Below are 19,299 nucleotides of genomic sequence, written 5' to 3' on the forward strand. Positions count from 1 at the left end.
AACCATTTTCGTATATATATATTCATGCGTAGAAATATACTCGGAGAAACGTGCACTAACGTGACGTCACAATGAGGTTACAGCGACGTTAGTAAAAATGCAACGATTTGGGCATCGAGAAATTCAAACATTGAGTATATTTTTTTATGCTTTCAAACATGTAAAATATAAATAATATGTTAGACGGTGTGACCGTTTGTGAGGGCGGAGCCATGAAGAGAAAATTGCTACCTTTTATTGTTTAATGACAAATCAGTTAAATTCTGAAATTGTATGTCAGTGTCAGAGAATCATTACAAAGAACTCAGTTCTTAAAAAAAAACTTTTCATTCAAATACATGTAATAAATCTAAGAACTATGTGACCGTGTGAAATGAACAGGTTTTGAGTGACACATATTTTCTTTGATATAGTGCTAATTATTAACATAATTATACACCTTGACCGCAAGACATTTGATGCCACCTGGAGCTGAGTTAAAGTTTTAAGGCCTAATTATTATTCAATTATCTTAATTCTGTCAATTATATCCTTCTGCTTAGAGTAACTCTTCATTGTAATTGTTTACTTCATCATTGTTATAAATTAGTTGTTTCATACATGATCGTTAGTTGGAAACTGGACCTTGCATTGTCCACGCCGACACACAGATCGAGTAGAAACACCAAGTTTTGGACCGTTAATAAATTATTAAACGAAGTACCGACTTGTGAATTTCTACCGGTTATAACTAACTGAGATATTTCATCATGAGACGAAGGGTTGTCTAGCCAGAGCACTAAACGTCGAAGAATGTAGTGGGGAAAGGAAGCGGCATGCACTGGACCAGTAAGGGATTCAAGGAGGTCCAAGAAATGTGATACACCTCGGCCCAATGACACCTCAAACTTTAATGCATGTAACAGTAAACTTGTTCCCAAATATATCCTACAATAATCAACTCATAAACTTTTCTGAGCATCATTTCTTTGTCTTTCACTACTTTTAATTCATATGCTTATTTAACAACACTGATCTGGAAACCTCAAGTCATTTCTCAACTGTTATTACTCCCATTACATTATCATAGTTATGACGTCATCTAAAGTAAGAACAATATTGTCAAGACCAGATCAGAAGACGAACTCAGATGACCTAAAATACAGACAGATGGTGTACTTCCTGGATGAATCTCATCATCAGACCAAATTTGACTGTGTTATTATCACGAAGGTTGAAAATATAACAGCATCACAACTTTTATGAGAAAAAAAAATTTGCAACGGATGCATGATTAGGGACATTTATTAGCCCCTGTTGTGATGTATCTTTTTAAAGTTTCTTCTTATTTATTTCTTTTTATTTTACAATATTTACATTTGCAAATGTTTTCCTTTATATAACACTACTGAAAGAAATGCGTATCTATAACTGTATAATTACAGGTATGGGGTCAAGAGGTCATAAATGTGCGTATGGATAATCGTTTGACGTAATTTCTCAGTGACGTCATAATGGGTCGACGTGCGTTCAGTGGATTACATACATGCCGTTGGGTTTGAAAAATAATGCATTTTACACGTTAAAAGTCACAGCCAGGCAAATATAAAGTATGAATAAGTCACAAATGTAAATATAAGTAATAAGGTATCATTTTAAAACATCTATCGGGCTATAGATACGGATCGGTACAAGATTAAATTCATCATAAAGCCCTTCGGGCTTTATGGAATTTAATCTCGTGACCGACCCGTATTTATATCCCGATAGATGTTTAAAAATGATACCTTATTTCTTAATTAATTGGTAACCCATTAATTTAATTATAATGATTATTTTCTTTATTTTAACGAAAAATTTATTTTTCAATTTTCAGTTTTTTTTTTTTTTTTTTTTTTTTTGGCTGATGTTGTTAAAACAAATCTGATTTAAATAGTCTTTCGAATTTTCTAAATCTAACATTAACACAATCATTTTGAAAACAGTTATACTTTTTAATTATCTGAAGAAAAAAACCTCGAAATTAAAAGTAATTTTTCTGGTATCTTTGTCGTTTAAGACTTGCTTAATCATATAATTTCAAAACCAAAACTTGTGAATAGTAAGGTACACTTCTGAGAAGTTTGAATTGAATATTTAACTTTATTGATGCCAAACAAAAATTCCAATTGTCTAAAAAAATCTTTTCTATATATTTTTAAAATTCATATATATCAATTAAGATTTTTGTTTTGATTGTTATATTTAAGATACTGAAATTTTGTCATTTGAAAAACTTCATAAAATGAAATATTGAATTTTAAAAATCACAACAAAAATGAGACTCAGACTTCCATCTGCTAAATATTTATATATCTATGTAAAGTAGATATTGATAAACAATTTGGATACCTAAAGATTTTTTTAAAAAAATATTCCACACATTTATTGAGTCCCTATATTTAGACTTTTCACAGGGTATTAAATTTTAAATATAACTTTTAAAACATATTCAACTGTTCAAAAAAATTGTACAGAATGTCTAAAACAAATACTATAATTCTAGCTTGGTATGTATTGACAATAATCCTGAAGACATTCGTTATTATTAAATTTTATTAACAAATAAATAAGGATTATTTTCCTTCTACAGTCTAGTGAAAGGCGCCACATATAGATCCGCTCCTCAATAGTGCAGACGACAGCGCCGCCCGTAGGGAATTTCTAACCAATCAAATGCCGTTATACTTGTGAAGCGCGAACTATAAATAAATCTAAACGTCTAAATCGAAAGTTGGAAGATGGATTTGATTTTAATGTGTAGTAAAATATAAACATATTTTACTATGAATATAATTGTCGCCTACCTTAAAGTAAGTACAACTAAGGTGACGACGGTTAACCAAATTCTACATGGTGAATACGGTACAGGTAACAACCCAACAAGGGAAAAGGTAACACACGTGGTGAGTGGTTTGAGGACTGGACCGGACTGACGATAGAAGCATGCTGGCCAGCACGGGTGGATGAGTATGAGGTCAGGGTGAAAGGTCATAGGGAATACATTAACATACACAATTTCACTACATTCCTCCCCGTTTTATTTAATAAATCTAGGGGCAATTACTGTAATTTACTTAGAGGAATGTAAACCAGAAATATATAAATATTATCTTATATGGCATGGAAAACGTATTAACTAATTCATGTATCCACATGAACTTGGACGGAATTACATCCAGCACCTTAGTTCTGCAGGATAAACATGTTTGTATGTGGCAAGATTTATTAAAGTAAGTTAATATACGAATTATGATAATCCGCATGTATCTTCCACATTGGATCGAATGACCATGTTTAGCCATACGCATTCCATGTTGTATGTTATACATTTCCTATGTTTTAACACTTAATATAGCCAAAAGGAATATAACTTACCTATGACCTAACACTGACCTACTTCCATAGTCCTGAAACTGAATGGAGTCATAGCATATGCATGGTTTAGTCAAGTGAGAATCAGTTGTACCAGTATATAACTTTTATCGTGTTTACAACTGATTTACCTATATATTGTGCAAGAGTGCAGTAATATATGTTAGAACTTAACAACAATCAGATATGACTGTGATGTATATTACTGCTAACTAACTTAATATGAATATATTTTAAATTTTAATGTATGTCCGCCACCTTAAATATGTCAATGCCTAAATACTGTACTTTAAAACTTATACTAAGTAACTAACTTAAGCCTAACCTAAACTGAGTAAACTGTATACTTTCTTACTACCTAAACTAACTAAAGAAGGTACATTTCCTTAATTGTCGACTAATCATAGGAGACGCTATGAAATATATAACTATTAAACATATTTACAAAACATATTCCGCATCAGTACCGTCACTTTCTATAATAAGTTAACCGGGTATATACGGAAAATGCATGACATATAACTATATACAAACTATGTAACGCAATCCGCCCAATACCGTCACTGAGAAAGGTCAGCCAAGTATATATTCGGAAAGCATAAGGTTACTTACATAAAGCAATCCTGCCCAATACCGTCACTGAGAATGGTCAGCCGGGTATCTGACGGAAAGCTTATATGTTGCATGATTACACCAGTCCTTGTTTGGTTACTCTTAGACATTCTTAGGAACTGGATCAAGGACATGCAACAGGATAGATCATTGCATAATTATGACATATGCTGCCTGAATATGCTTTACCCAGATCAGATCTCCATGGAACAGTGAGAGGAACTACATCATCTAGGACACAGCACCAGTAGTGAATTCCACCACAAGTCAAGTCTTCAATGTTGAAGTTTGACCCGTAAAAGGGACAAGCTACGCCTATCCTAGATGATGCGTCTGTATTGGTATGCCATCCCTGTGTACAGTCATGTTGTATTTCTGTCCAACGAGCTAGCTAGCGTACATATGGCAAAGCATCTTCCCAGCATCGAAAGAAGTTACGAAAAAGACTATTACTGCCAAGAAGTTCCTTACTATAATGTGCAGTAGCATCGTTGTTTAGATGACAGGGTTAAATAAGCGTAAGCGATAGTTCTCTCTTCACCATCTTGGACTTAAGATTGATAAATAAATGTAACTTATGGAGATCAATACACTAAAATCTGCACTATTTTACATATACAAACTACATTCTACACTATTTCCCCTCCCTTTTATTTTTAAAATAAGAGAAGTAGTAAAACCAGCTTTCTAATTATTAATGTAGAAATATTAGAATTTATGTAATGTAGTTTGTGCATATATAATTAGCTATACTGGTGTATTGACTATTGTACACAAATTACTAAAGTACTAGAATTGTGTAGGCAAGTCTATAAGTAATTCTGCTAAATAATAACTAAACAGTGCTGCAAGTTAAAGTTATAATTATTAATCACTTATGTTGGTAATGTTAGTAAGCTAAGTATTATGATCCACTTACTAGATATCTAATCTAATTATATATATGATATAAGAACTAAAATACTGTAAGTTAGTCAGTTACCAACTACTATCAGTTAAGAGTTAACAACCAGTTCTTGTTGTAATGTTAGTTACTCAAATTATAAATAAATAAATTCGACTAAGGTCAGATTCCAGTAAAACTAATATCACTAGCACTACAGTCTACTAACTAAAGAGTTTAAGACTTAATATTAAGTAGTACAATACTAAAATTGAGTTGACTACTACACTAATTTGATATTAAACTTAACTAACACTAAATTTTTCCTTTCCTATTTTGGAGAATGGAAAGATATTTATCTAATTGACTTATTAAAACCAACACACCAAGTAAAGTAGAACTATAGTATATAACTCAATAAACTCTGGGTATAAGCATTTCAGGGATTTTGTTGCAAATGATCTATGTCAATGTGATGGGCCATGGTACAACCCAGCACTTGTTCTCAAGTGGCAGCCCAGATGAAAAACACAGCCCACAGTAAACATACTGGAAGGCACAAACACGGTATTCTCTGCAAGTAAAATGCAGGTCCTTGTTGGCAGCATTCCAAGTAAACCTGGTTGTGCCATCTGAGTTGTCACTTTCAGTTGTGGTGGTAAAATACACAGCTGGAGCTGGGACAGACACTGTATCATTGGAGTCACTGGAGAAGCTACGAGAGTATGTTTCTTCTTCACCAGTCTCTTCCATAGATATGGGCTCCTCTTCCTGACCTGGTGGTGTACGGGATTTAGAGATAGCCACATCTGTATCATCTGTAACCAGCTCTTCATAGGAGGGCATCTGTAAATTGCTGGATGCCTGAGCATTTACAACTGACTGGTTGCTATGCTCGGGCAACAGATCACTCCTAGGAGGCTGTGTATCCAAAGTCAAATCCGGGAATGGTTGGCAGTTGGATATTATGTCAGAATCTGGAGTTAAATGGAAACCAGCAGTTGAATGCTCACTACTCGGTAGCCATAACTCAGATGAACTGCCTTCAGGAACATCTTTGTCCTCTATGTCTGGAGTTAAATGGCAACCAGCAGTTGAATTCTCACTACTCGGTAGCCATAACTCAGACTTACTGTCATTAGTTTTGTCCCTGTCCTCTATGTCTTCTGTGCGTGGAATTCCAGGAACTTGGGGATCACCATGTGACACCATGGTATTCACTGCATACTAGCAGGTGATATATCACCACTCCGTATTTGTGGAAACCCTGGTGGACTCTTGCAGGTAACTGTAGGCATCTGCTGCTGCTGGTGCACTGCTGCAGTAAATGTTGGCTGCTGTTGATGATGGTACACTGCTGTAGGCAGGACAGATTTACAGCTGCTAGCATCTCCAAGCCTCACTGGTGCTGATAGTTCCTGGTCCTGGGCATTGTCTTGTATAACATTGGTTGACATAGCAGGGCATTGTGCAGCTACCTCATCCTGTGAGTTTGCCAATGGTGGTGGCATTGGTGGTCCTCCATACATGCATGGCTGTGGGTATTGCTGTTGAGGTACCATGTATCCAGGTGGAAACATTCCAGGATATGGGCCATATGCACAGGGCATACTGGGATATGGCTGTGGTGGTCCAAGGAATTGTTGTGGGAATGGTCCACCATATCCAGGAAACGGTACTGGAAAGCTCCCAGGAACTGGTACACAAGGAGCTGGATACCCGTATGGATTAAGAGATGGCAAGTATGGTCCACCATAGTATCCAGGAGGTGCTGCACAAGGTGTCATTGCTGGATTCATCTTGTTGCTTAATTTTCAGTAGTTCAAAGTTACGGAAATTATCACGCCGTTTGATACTACTGAAACAGTTAATCGGAGAATGTGTGTATATTTATTGCGTGTACGTTGCGCTATTTCCACGTCACGGTAAGCGAAACCGCCGGTGAAAATATTACACACTAATGTTACCGATTCGCTACAAGACCCGTGTAGTCACCGTGATCTGAATTAAACGTAACTTATAAAGCCGGTTTAATTCATCGATATAGTCCAGATAATTTTACTTTACTACCTCTATCTTTTCTCTCTATCTTCTGTCTATCTTTAATTACTGTTTTACGATGTTGTTTTCTATCTTTATTGAAGCTTATTGTTGAATTAAGTTGGACACAATAAGTAATTGTATTTATTAAACCAATTAAATTCAACACAAAAGTTTCTGGTGATTTAGTTAGACGTTTCTCTTTTCTGTCTATCCTTTTCTTTCTATCTGTATATCGGTAGTAAAACAGCGTTTCCTTTATCTTTGCTTTTATTTGATAATTCTGTATTGGTCCAAAATATTAATTCCGTTGTCTATCTCTTAATTAATTACTTAATCTGTAAATTAACTTGCTTAATAAATTACCGCACTGACTCTTACAACGTTAATGTAAACGCCCGATGGCAGACGGCGGTAGCAGTAAGTATTGATGTTAAATTGTTAATAAAATAAATACCTAATAAACTAATTAATCAAAGATTATAATCAATTAATGATGTTAAATAAATTGATTATATTTTTGCAAAGAAGTTTACTGTTGTTTCACAGAGCTAATATGTAAAAACGTAACTCTACAAAATCAGTTCACTGTTGTTCAAAGCGAGCACGTGCGCTTTAATCTATATATAGCTAAAACAGGTAAACCGGTTTGAGTAAACTAGCTCCGTGAAACTACATGTACATAAAACTAACAAAAACACTATATCTCTCTACTTTCCCCCAAAATATTTTTTAAGGAACTTAGAGAGAAAAAGCAACAATATATAAATATTCTATATCCAAATTAAATTACGAGTCGAGAAGAAAACGGCACTCCTCGAAAATTGTCAACACGAGTGACAATAACTTTTCAATAGAAAAAAAAAATATTTGTCTCGTGCAAAGGAAAGAAATATACGAACAATTTAGAATAAAGTTCAGTCGATGTGGCACATTACAAGTGACCGAGATTGAATGAACCGAGAAGAAAAAAAAATGTAATTTGCACAAGACAATGAAAATATCAAAAAAATTCGTACTGACGTTTACAAAAAACGCCCTTACGATATTGTACACTAAGTATAATGAAAATATTCAAATTTTTCGTACTGACGTTTACAAAAACGCCCCTACGATATTGTACACTATAAAAATATTCAAAATTTTCGCACTAACGTTTACAAAAAACGCTGTACGATAAGTATAATACTAATGAAAAACGAAAATGCAAAAATAATTGGACCGTGATATCACCACGTGTTCAAATGCGACTCACGCGTGAAAAAATAATATGGCAAATTAGTCAAATTGTTGGAACTTTGCAAATAACGTTAATTTAAACGCCTGTAAGCAACAGTTTTCTAAAATGACTTAAGTTAATGCAAAACATTCCACATGAGTGTTTTTACTCACGAGTGACAGACAATTCACCCATGAATTTTGCTAATAAAAACGTAAATTCAATAAGCCCCGCACCGAATTACCGGCGACGCCAATGTAGTAAAATATAAACATATTTTACTATGAATATAATTGTCGCCTACCTTAAAGTAAGTACAACTAAGGTGACGACGGTTAACCAAATTCTACATGGTGAATACGGTACAGGTAACAACCCAACAAGGGAAAAGGTAACACACGTGGTGAGTGGTTTGAGGACTGGACCGGACTGACGATAGAAGCATGCTGGCCAGCACGGGTGGATGAGTATGAGGTCAGGGTGAAAGGTCATAGGGAATACATTAACATACACAATTTCACTACATTCCTCCCCGTTTTATTTAATAAATCTAGGAGCAATTACTGTAATTTACTTAGAGGAATGTAAACCAGAAATATATAAATATTATCTTGTATGGCATGGAAAACGTATTAACTAATTCATGTATCCACATGAACTTGGACGGAATTACATCCAGCACCTTAGTTCTGCAGGATAAACATGTTTGTATGTGGCAAGATTTATTAAAGTAAGTTAATATACGAATTATGATAATCCGCATGTAACTTCCACATTGGATCAAATGACCATGTTTAGCCATACGCATTCCAAGTTGTATGTTATACATTTCCTATGTTTTAACACTTAATATAGCCAAAAGGAATATAACTTACCTATGACCTAACACTGACCTACTTCCATGAGAGTCCTGAAACTGAATGGAGTCATGGCATATGCATGGTTTAGTCAAGTGAGAATCAGTTGTACCAGTATATAACTTTTATCGTGTATACAACTGATTTACCTATATATTGTGCAAGAGTGCAGTAATATATGTTAGAACATAACAACAATCAGATAAACTAACTGCTGTGATGTATATTACTGCTAACTAACTTAATATGAATATATTTTAATGTATGTCCGTCACCTTAAATATGTCAAGGCCTAATACTGTACTTTAAAACTTATAATAAGTAACTAACTTAAGCCTAACCTAAACTAAGTAAACTGTAGATTTTCTTACTACCTATCCTGACAACTAAAGTAACTAAAGAAGGTTCGTTTTCTTAATTGTCGACTAATCATAGGAGACGCTATGAAATATATAACTATTAAACGTATTTACAAAACATATTCCGCATCAGTACCGTCACTTTCTATAATTAGTTAGCCGGGTATGATACGGAAAATGTATGACATATAACTATATACAAACTATGTAACGCAATCCGCCCAATACCGTCACTGAGAAAGGTCAGCCAAGTATATATTCGGGAAGCATAAGGTTATTTACATAGAGCAATCCTGCCCAATACCGTCACTGAGAATGGTCAGCCAGGTATCTGACGGAAAGCACAAAGTTATTTATATAGAGCAATCCAGCCCAATACCGTCACTGAGAATGGTCAGCCAGGTATTTGACGGAAAGCATCGACTACATAAATAATGTGATCTGCCAGGATATACCGTCACTGAGTAGCAGCCGGGTATATCCAACAGTAGGCATAAGTATTGCATGTTCACACCAGTCCTGATTGAAGTATTCCTGGGTAGGAACTGGGTCAAAGACATGCAACAGAATAGATCATTGCATAATTATGACATATGTTGCCTGAATATGCTTTACCCAGATCAGATCTCCATGGAACAGTGAGAGGAACTACATCATCTAGGACACAGCACCAGTAGTGAATTCCACCACAAGTCAAGTCTTCAATGTTGAAGTTTGACCTGTAAAAGGGACAAGCTACGTCTATCCTAGATGATGCGTCTGTATTGGTATGCTCTTTGTCATCCCTGTGTACAGTCATGTTGTATAACTCTTCTGTCCAACGAGCTAGCTGGCGTACGTATGATAAAGCATCTTCCCAGCATCGAAAAAAGTACGAAAAGACTATTACTGCCAAGAAGTTCCTTACCATAGTTGTGCAGTAGCGCCGTTGTTTAGATGACAGGGTTAAGCTAGCATAAGTGATAATTCTCTCTTCACTGTCGTGGATTGTATTCTGAGCTCTTACTGAAATTTCTTTTATAATAAATACTAACCTCAAAATATTAAATTTATCTTACTTCTTACTAAAATCTCAAGTAATATATATATAAAGTACAGCTAAATGCTTACTTGTGAGATTTTAGTACTATAACCATGAAAGTTAATATTGCATGTGCATATCTACACCACAAGTGCATTGAGCATTGCTGAGTGATTTATTGATTTATTTCTGTGTAATAATGAGCTCAGGCAAAGAACATGTATATATATTTAAAGATATTCTGTACTTATAATGTGAGCAACAGTCAAGCAATACTCAAATACTGACTAGGGTGCAAATAAGTTTCTTAAAATCTATTAAATGTTATGCATTTATACACCATTTCCATCTACAATCTACACTATTTCCCCTCCCTTTTATTTTTAAATGAAGGAAGCAGTAGTAGTAGATAGCTGCTCTAATTGATGTAGGAATACTAGAGCTTATCTAAATGTAGTTTGTGCATATATAATTAACTATACTGGTATATTGACTATTGTATACAAATTACTAAAAGTACTAGAATTGTGTAGGCAATTCTATAAGTAATTTTGCTAAATAATAACTAAACAGTGCTGCAAGTTATAGTTATAATATTAATCACTTATGTTGGTAATGTTAGTAAGCTAAGTATAATGATCCACTTACTGGATATCTAATCTGAATATATATATGATACAAGAACTAAAATACTGTAGGTAAGTTAGTCAACTACCAACTACTACCAGTTGATAGTTAACAACCAGTTCTTGTTTAAATGTTAGTAGCTCGAATAAATTAGAGTTGAATAAGGTTAGACTGCAATAAACTAATGTTATTAACACTACAGTCTACTGACTTGATACTAAGTACTAGAATATGTTTACTAAAATGATTAGATAACTACACTTGTTTGATATAAATCTTAAATAACGCTTAATTTTTCTAATTTACTTATATCAAACCAACACACGAAGTATAGTAGAATTATGGTATATAACTCGATAAACACTGGGTATAAGCATTTCAGGTTTATTTAAGCAAATGATCTAAGTTAATGTGATGGGCCATGGTACAACCCAGCACTTGTTCTCAAGTGGCAGCCCAGATGGAATGCCCAGCCCATGGTCTACAAAGTGAAATACACAAACAAGCAACTCTCTGTAATTGTTCAAAGGGAGGTCCTTGTTGGCCGCATTCCAAGTAGACCTGGTTTGGCCATCTGTGGTGTCACTTTCAGTGGTGGTTATGGTAACATACACAGCTATTGCTGGTACAGAAAGCGTGGAATCAGCATTCAGCGCTTCACTTATTTCCTTCTGTTGTGGATCCAGTAGTGAAGAGGTTGCTGTTTCCTCTTGTTCTGTAACCAGCTCTTGGTAGGAGGGCTCCTGTAAATAGTCGATTGTCTGAGCATTCACAACTTTGTCATTGCTATGCTCAGGCAAAGCATCGCTCCTAGGTGGCTGTGTATCCGCAGTCAAGTCCGGTAGTTGTTGTTGGCAGTCAGATGTATCATTAGTGTCTGGAGTTGTTTGGCAACTAGCAGTTGAATACTCACTACTCTGTAGCCATAACTCAGACTCGCTGCCATCTGTCTCAGAATCATCTTTGTCCTGTATGTCTGTGTTTGGAATTCCAGGAACTTGGAGATCACCATTTGACACCATGGTATTCCACTGAATACTAGCAGGTGATATATCACCACTCGGTATTTGTGGAAAACCCGGTGGACTCTTCCTAGGAACTGTGGAGATCTGCTGCTGCTGATGGTACACTGGTGCAGGCAGGACAGATTCACAGCTGCTGGCGTCTCCAGGTTTCATCAGTGCTGAACCAGTTCTTTGTTCCTGGTCACGGATGTTATTAGGAATTTCATTTGTTGGCATAACAGGACATTGTTCAGCTACCCCATTCTGTGAGTGTGCCAACGGTGGTGGTGGCATTGGTGGTCCTCCATACATGCATGGCTGTGGGTATTGCTGCTGAGGTACCATGTATCCAGGCGGGAACATTCCAGGACATGGGCCATATGCATAGGGTATGCTGGGATATGGCTGTGGTGGTCCAAAGAATGGTTGTGGGAATGGTCCACCATATCCAGGAAATGGTACTGGATAGCTCCCAGGGTCTGGTACACAAGGAGTTGGATACCCGTATGGAATATGAGATGGCAGATATGGTCCACCATAGAATCCAGGGGGTGCTGCACAAGGTGTCATAGTAGGATTCATCTTGTTACTTTCAGTAGTTCAAAGTTACGGAAATAATCACGCCGTTTGATACTACTGAAACAGTCGGAGAATGTGTGTATATTTATTACTGTACGTTATACGCTATTTCCACGTCACGGTAAACGAAAACGCCGGTGAAAATGTTACACACTAATGCGACTGATATGCAACAAGTTCCGTTTAATCGCCGTGATCTGAATTAAACGTAACTTATAAAGCCGGTTTAATTCATCGATATAATCCAGATAATTTTACTTTACTGCCTCTATCTTTTCTCTCTATCTTCTTCTGTCTATCTTGATACGATGTTGTTTTCTATCTTTATTGTAGCTTATTGTTGAATTAAACGTTACTTTGACACAATAAATAATTGTATTTAAGCCAGTTTAATTCAACACTAAAGTTTCTGGTGATTTAGTTAGACGTTTCTCTTTTCTGTCTATCCTTTTCTTTCTATCTGTATATCGGTAGTAAAATAGCGTTTCCTTTATCTTTGTTTTTATTTGATAATTCTGTATTGGTCCAAAATATTAATTCTGTTGTCTATCTCTTAATTAATTACTTAATCTGTAAATTAACTTGCTTAATAAATTACCGCACTGACTCTTACAACGTTAATGTAAACGCCCGATGGCAGACGGCGGTAGCAGTAAGCACTGATGTTAATAAAATAAATACCTGATAAACTAATTAATCAAAGAATATAATCAATTAATGACGTTATCTGAATTGATTATATTTTTGCAAAGATATTCACTGTTGTTGCACAGAGCTAATATGTAAAAACGTAACTCTACAAAATCAGTTCACTGTTGTTCAAGGCGAGCACGTGCGCTTTGATCTATATATAGCTAAAACAGGTAAACCGGTTTGAGTAAACTAGCTCCGTGAAACTCTACATAAAACTAACAAAAACACTATATCTCTCTACTTTCCCCCAAAATATTTTTTAAGGAACTTAGAGAGAAAAAGCAACAATATATAAATATTCTATATCCAAATTAAATTACGAGTCGAGAAGAAAACGGCACTCCTCGAAAATTGTCAACACGAGTGACAATAACTTTTCAGTATTAAAAAAAAAAAACTAATTGTCTCGTGCAAAATGATAAATTATACAAACAATTTCAGAATAAAAATCAATCGTTGTGGCACAAGTGGCCGAAATTGAATGAACTAAGAAGAAAAAATAATGCAATTTGCACAAGACAATGATTGAATGAAAATAAATATTCTAAATTTTCGTACTGACGTTTACAAAAACGCCCTTACGATATTGTACACTAAGTAATAATGAAAATATTCAAAATTTTCGTACTAACGTTTACAAAAAACACTGAACGATAAATATAATACTATAAATACTAATGAAAAACGAAATTGCAAAAATAATTGGACCGTGATATCACCACGTGTTCAAATGCGACTCACGAGTGAAAAAATACTGAGTAGCATGGCAAATTAGTCAAATTGTTAGAACTTTGCAAATAACGTTAACTATAACGCCTGTAAGCAACAGTTTCCTATAAAAATGACTAAATGCAACATTCCATGTGAGTGTTTTTACTCACGAGTGACAGACAATTCACCTATGAATTTTGCTAATAAAAACGTAAATTCAATAAGCCCCGCACCGAATTACCGGCGACGCCAATGTAGTAAAATATGAAAAATATGAACATATTTTACTATGTAATAATTGTCGCCTACCTTAAAGTAAGTACAACTAAGGTGACGACGGTTAACCAAATTCTACATGGTGAATACGGTACAGGTAACAACCCAACAAGGGAAAAGGTAACACACGTGGTGAGTGGTTTGAGGACTGGACCGGACTGACTAGTTAAGCGTGCTGGCCAGCACGGGTGGATGAGTATGAGGTCAGGGTGAAAGGTCATAGGGAATACATTAACATACACAATTTCACTACATTCCTCCCCGTTTTATTTAATAAATCTAGGAGCAATTACTGTAATTTACTTAGAGGAATGTAAACCAGAAATATATAAATATTATCTTGTATGGCATGGAAAACGTATTAACTAATTCATGTATCCACATGAACTTGGACGGAATTACATCCAGCACCTTAGTTCTGCAGGATAAACATGTTTGTATGTGGCAAGATTTATTAAAGTAAGTTAATATACGAATTATGATAATCCGCATGTAACTTCCACATTGGATCAAATGACCATGTTTAGCCATACGCATTCCAAGTTGTATGTTATACATTTCCTATGTTTTAACACTTAATATAGCCAAAAGGAATATAACTTACCTATGACCTAACACTGACCTACTTCCATGAGAGTCCTGAAACTGAATGGAGTCATGGCATATGCATGGTTTAGTCAAGTGAGAATCAGTTGTACCAGTATATAACTTTTATCGTGTATACAACTGATTTACCTATATATTGTGCAAGAGTGCAGTAATATATGTTAGAACATAACAACAATCAGATAAACTAACTGCTGTGATGTATATTACTGCTAACTAACTTAATATGAATATATTTTAATGTATGTCCGTCACCTTAAATATGTCAAGGCCTAATACTGTACTTTAAAACTTATAATAAGTAACTAACTTAAGCCTAACCTAAACTAAGTAAACTGTAGATTTTCTTACTACCTATCCTGACAACTAAAGTAACTAAAGAAGGTTCGTTTTCTTAATTGTCGACTAATCATAGGAGACGCTATGAAATATATAACTATTAAACGTATTTACAAAACATATTCCGCATCAGTACCGTCACTTTCTATAATTAGTTAGCCGGGTATGATACGGAAAATGTATGACATATAACTATATACAAACTATGTAACGCAATCCGCCCAATACCGTCACTGAGAAAGGTCAGCCAAGTATATATTCGGGAAGCATAAGGTTATTTACATAGAGCAATCCTGCCCAATACCGTCACTGAGAATGGTCAGCCAGGTATCTGACGGAAAGCACAAAGTTATTTATATAGAGCAATCCAGCCCAATACCGTCACTGAGAATGGTCAGCCAGGTATTTGACGGAAAGCATCGACTACATAAATAATGTGATCTGCCAGGATATACCGTCACTGAGTAGCAGCCGGGTATATCCAACAGTAGGCATAAGTATTGCATGTTCACACCAGTCCTGATTGAAGTATTCCTGGGTAGGAACTGGGTCAAAGACATGCAACAGAATAGATCATTGCATAATTATGACATATGTTGCCTGAATATGCTTTACCCAGATCAGATCTCCATGGAACAGTGAGAGGAACTACATCATCTAGGACACAGCACCAGTAGTGAATTCCACCACAAGTCAAGTCTTCAATGTTGAAGTTTGACCTGTAAAAGGGACAAGCTACGTCTATCCTAGATGATGCGTCTGTATTGGTATGCTCTTTGTCATCCCTGTGTACAGTCATGTTGTATAACTCTTCTGTCCAACGAGCTAGCTGGCGTACGTATGATAAAGCATCTTCCCAGCATCGAAAAAAGTACGAAAAGACTATTACTGCCAAGAAGTTCCTTACCATAGTTGTGCAGTAGCGCCGTTGTTTAGATGACAGGGTTAAGCTAGCATAAGTGATAATTCTCTCTTCACTGTCGTGGATTGTAATCTGAGCTCTTACTGAAATTTCTTTTATAATAAATACTAACCTCAAAATATTAAATTTATCTTACTTCTTACTAAAATCTCAAGTAATATATATATAAAGTACAGCTAAATGCTTACTTGTGAGATTTTAGTACTATAACCATGAAAGTTAATATTGCATGTGCATATCTACACCACAAGTGCATTGAGCATTGCTGAGTGATTTATTGATTTATTTCTGTGTAATAATGAGCTCAGGCAAAGAACATGTATATATATTTAAAGATATTCTGTACTTATAATGTGAGCAACAGTCAAGCAATACTCAAATACTGACTAGGGTGCAAATAAGTTTCTTAAAATCTATTAAATGTTATGCATTTATACACCATTTCCATCTACAATCTACACTATTTCCCCTCCCTTTTATTTTTAAATGAAGGAAGCAGTAGTAGTAGATAGCTGCTCTAATTGATGTAGGAATACTAGAGCTTATCTAAATGTAGTTTGTGCATATATAATTAACTATACTGGTATATTGACTATTGTATACAAATTACTAAAAGTACTAGAATTGTGTAGGCAATTCTATAAGTAATTTTGCTAAATAATAACTAAACAGTGCTGCAAGTTATAGTTATAATATTAATCACTTATGTTGGTAATGTTAGTAAGCTAAGTATAATGATCCACTTACTGGATATCTAATCTGAATATATATATGATACAAGAACTAAAATACTGTAGGTAAGTTAGTCAACTACCAACTACTACCAGTTGATAGTTAACAACCAGTTCTTGTTTAAATGTTAGTAGCTCGAATAAATTAGAGTTGAATAAGGTTAGACTGCAATAAACTAATGTTATTAACACTACAGTCTACTGACTTGATACTAAGTACTAGAATATGTTTACTAAAATGATTAGATAACTACACTTGTTTGATATAAATCTTAAATAACGCTTAATTTTTCTAATTTACTTATATCAAAACCAACACACGAAGTATAGTAGAATTATGGTATATAACTCGATAAACACTGGGTATAAGCATTTCAGGTTTATTTAAGCAAATAATCTAAGTTAATGTGATGGGCCATGGTACAACCCAGCACTTGTTCTCAAGTGGCAGCCCAGATGGAATGCCCAGCCCATGGTCTACAAAGTGAAATACACAAACAAGCAACTCTCTGTAATTGTTCAAAGGGAGGTCCTTGTTGGCCGCATTCCAAGTAGACCTGGTTTGGCCATCTGTGGTGTCACTTTCAGTGGTGGTTATGGTAACATACACAGCTATTGCTGGTACAGAAAGCGTGGAATCAGCATTCAGCGCTTCACTTATTTCCTTCTGTTGTGGATCCAGTAGTGAAGAGGTTGCTGTTTCCTCTTGTTCTGTAACCAGCTCTTGGTAGGAGGGCTCCTGTAAATAGTCGATTGTCTGAGCATTCACAACTTTGTCATTGCTATGCTCAGGCAAAGCATCGCTCCTAGGTGGCTGTGTATCCGCAGTCAAGTCCGGTAGTTGTTGTTGGCAGTCAGATGTATCATTAGTGTCTGGAGTTGTTTGGCAACTAGCAGTTGAATACTCACTACTCTGTAGCCATAACTCAGACTCGCTGCCATCTGTCTCAGAATCATCTTTGTCCTGTATGTCTGTGTTTGGAATTCCAGGAACTTGGAGATCACCATTTGACACCATGGTATTCCACTGAATACTAGCAGGTGATATATCACCACTCGGTATTTGTGGAAAACCCGGTGGACTCTTCCTAGGAACTGTGGAGATCTGCTGCTGCTGATGGTACACTGGTGCAGGCAGGACAGATTCACAGCTGCTGGCGTCTCCAGGTTTCATCAGTGCTGAACCAGTTCTTTGTTCCTGGTCACGGATGTTATTAGGAATTTCATTTGTTGGCATAACAGGACATTGTTCAGCTACCCCATTCTGTGAGTGTGCCAACGGTGGTGGTGGCATTGGTGGTCCTCCATACATGCATGGCTGTGGGTATTGCTGCTGAGGTACCATGTATCCAGGCGGGAACATTCCAGGACATGGGCCATATGCATAGGGTATGCTGGGATATGGCTGTGGTGGTCCAAAGAATGGTTGTGGGAATGGTCCACCATATCCAGGAAATGGTACTGGATAGCTCCCAGGGTCTGGTACACAAGGAGTTGGATACCCGTATGGAATATGAGATGGCAGATATGGTCCACCATAGAATCCAGGGGGTGCTGCACAAGGTGTCATAGTAGGATTCATCTTGTTACTTTCAGTAGTTCAAAGTTACGGAAATAATCACGCCGTTTGATACTACTGAAACAGTCGGAGAATGTGTGTATATTTATTACTGTACGTTATACGCTATTTCCACGTCACGGTAAACGAAAACGCCGGTGAAAATGTTACACACTAATGCGACTGATATGCAACAAGTTCCGTTTAATCGCCGTGATCTGAATTAAACGTAACTTATAAAGCCGGTTTAATTCATCGATATAATCCAGATAATTTTACTTTACTGCCTCTATCTTTTCTCTCTATCTTCTTCTGTCTATCTTGATACGATGTTGTTTTCTATCTTTATTGTAGCTTATTGTTGAATTAAACGTTACTTTGACACAATAAATAATTGTATTTAAGCCAGTTTAATTCAACACTAAAGTTTCTGGTGATTTAGTTAGACGTTTCTCTTTTCTGTCTATCCTTTTCTTTCTATCTGTATATCGGTAGTAAAATAGCGTTTCCTTTATCTTTGTTTTTATTTGATAATTCTGTATTGGTCCAAAATATTAATTCTGTTGTCTATCTCTTAATTAATTACTTAATCTGTAAATTAACTTGCTTAATAAATTACCGCACTGACTCTTACAACGTTAATGTAAACGCCCGATGGCAGACGGCGGTAGCAGTAAGCACTGATGTTAATAAAATAAATACCTGATAAACTAATTAATCAAAGAATATAATCAATTAATGACGTTATCTGAATTGATTATATTTTTGCAAAGATATTCACTGTTGTTGCACAGAGCTAATATGTAAAAACGTAACTCTACAAAATCAGTTCACTGTTGTTCAAGGCGAGCACGTGCGCTTTGATCTAT

General features: G+C 35.7%; 2 protein-coding genes across 2 annotated transcripts; both read right to left on the minus strand.

Moving 5' to 3' along the window:
* Positions 1-11,412: 11,412 nt before the first annotated feature.
* LOC134235139 (RNA-binding protein 27-like) lies at positions 11,413-12,597 on the minus strand. The gene has a single exon (XM_062717244.1). It carries the CDS (start codon positions 12,595-12,597, stop codon positions 11,413-11,415), a length of 1,185 nt encoding a protein of 394 aa, XP_062573228.1.
* Positions 12,598-17,269: 4,672 nt separating this feature from the next.
* On the minus strand, positions 17,270-18,454 carry LOC134235135 (RNA-binding protein 27-like). The gene has a single exon (XM_062717241.1). It carries the CDS (start codon positions 18,452-18,454, stop codon positions 17,270-17,272), a length of 1,185 nt encoding a protein of 394 aa, XP_062573225.1.
* Positions 18,455-19,299: the final 845 nt, after the last annotated feature.

This window comes from Saccostrea cucullata, unplaced genomic scaffold, assembly GCF_032062105.1.
Source record: "Saccostrea cucullata isolate Sc308-1 unplaced genomic scaffold, CSIRO_AGI_Scuc_v1 ctg3681, whole genome shotgun sequence".
Taxonomy (NCBI): domain Eukaryota; kingdom Metazoa; phylum Mollusca; class Bivalvia; order Ostreida; family Ostreidae; genus Saccostrea; species Saccostrea cuccullata.

Bases quoted from the DNA above. Each gene is read 5' to 3' on its own strand.
- LOC134235139 (XM_062717244.1), bottom strand. From the start codon at position 12,597: ATGAATCCTACTATGACACCTTGTGCAGCACCCCCTGGATTCTATGGT.
- LOC134235135 (XM_062717241.1), bottom strand. From the start codon at position 18,454: ATGAATCCTACTATGACACCTTGTGCAGCACCCCCTGGATTCTATGGT.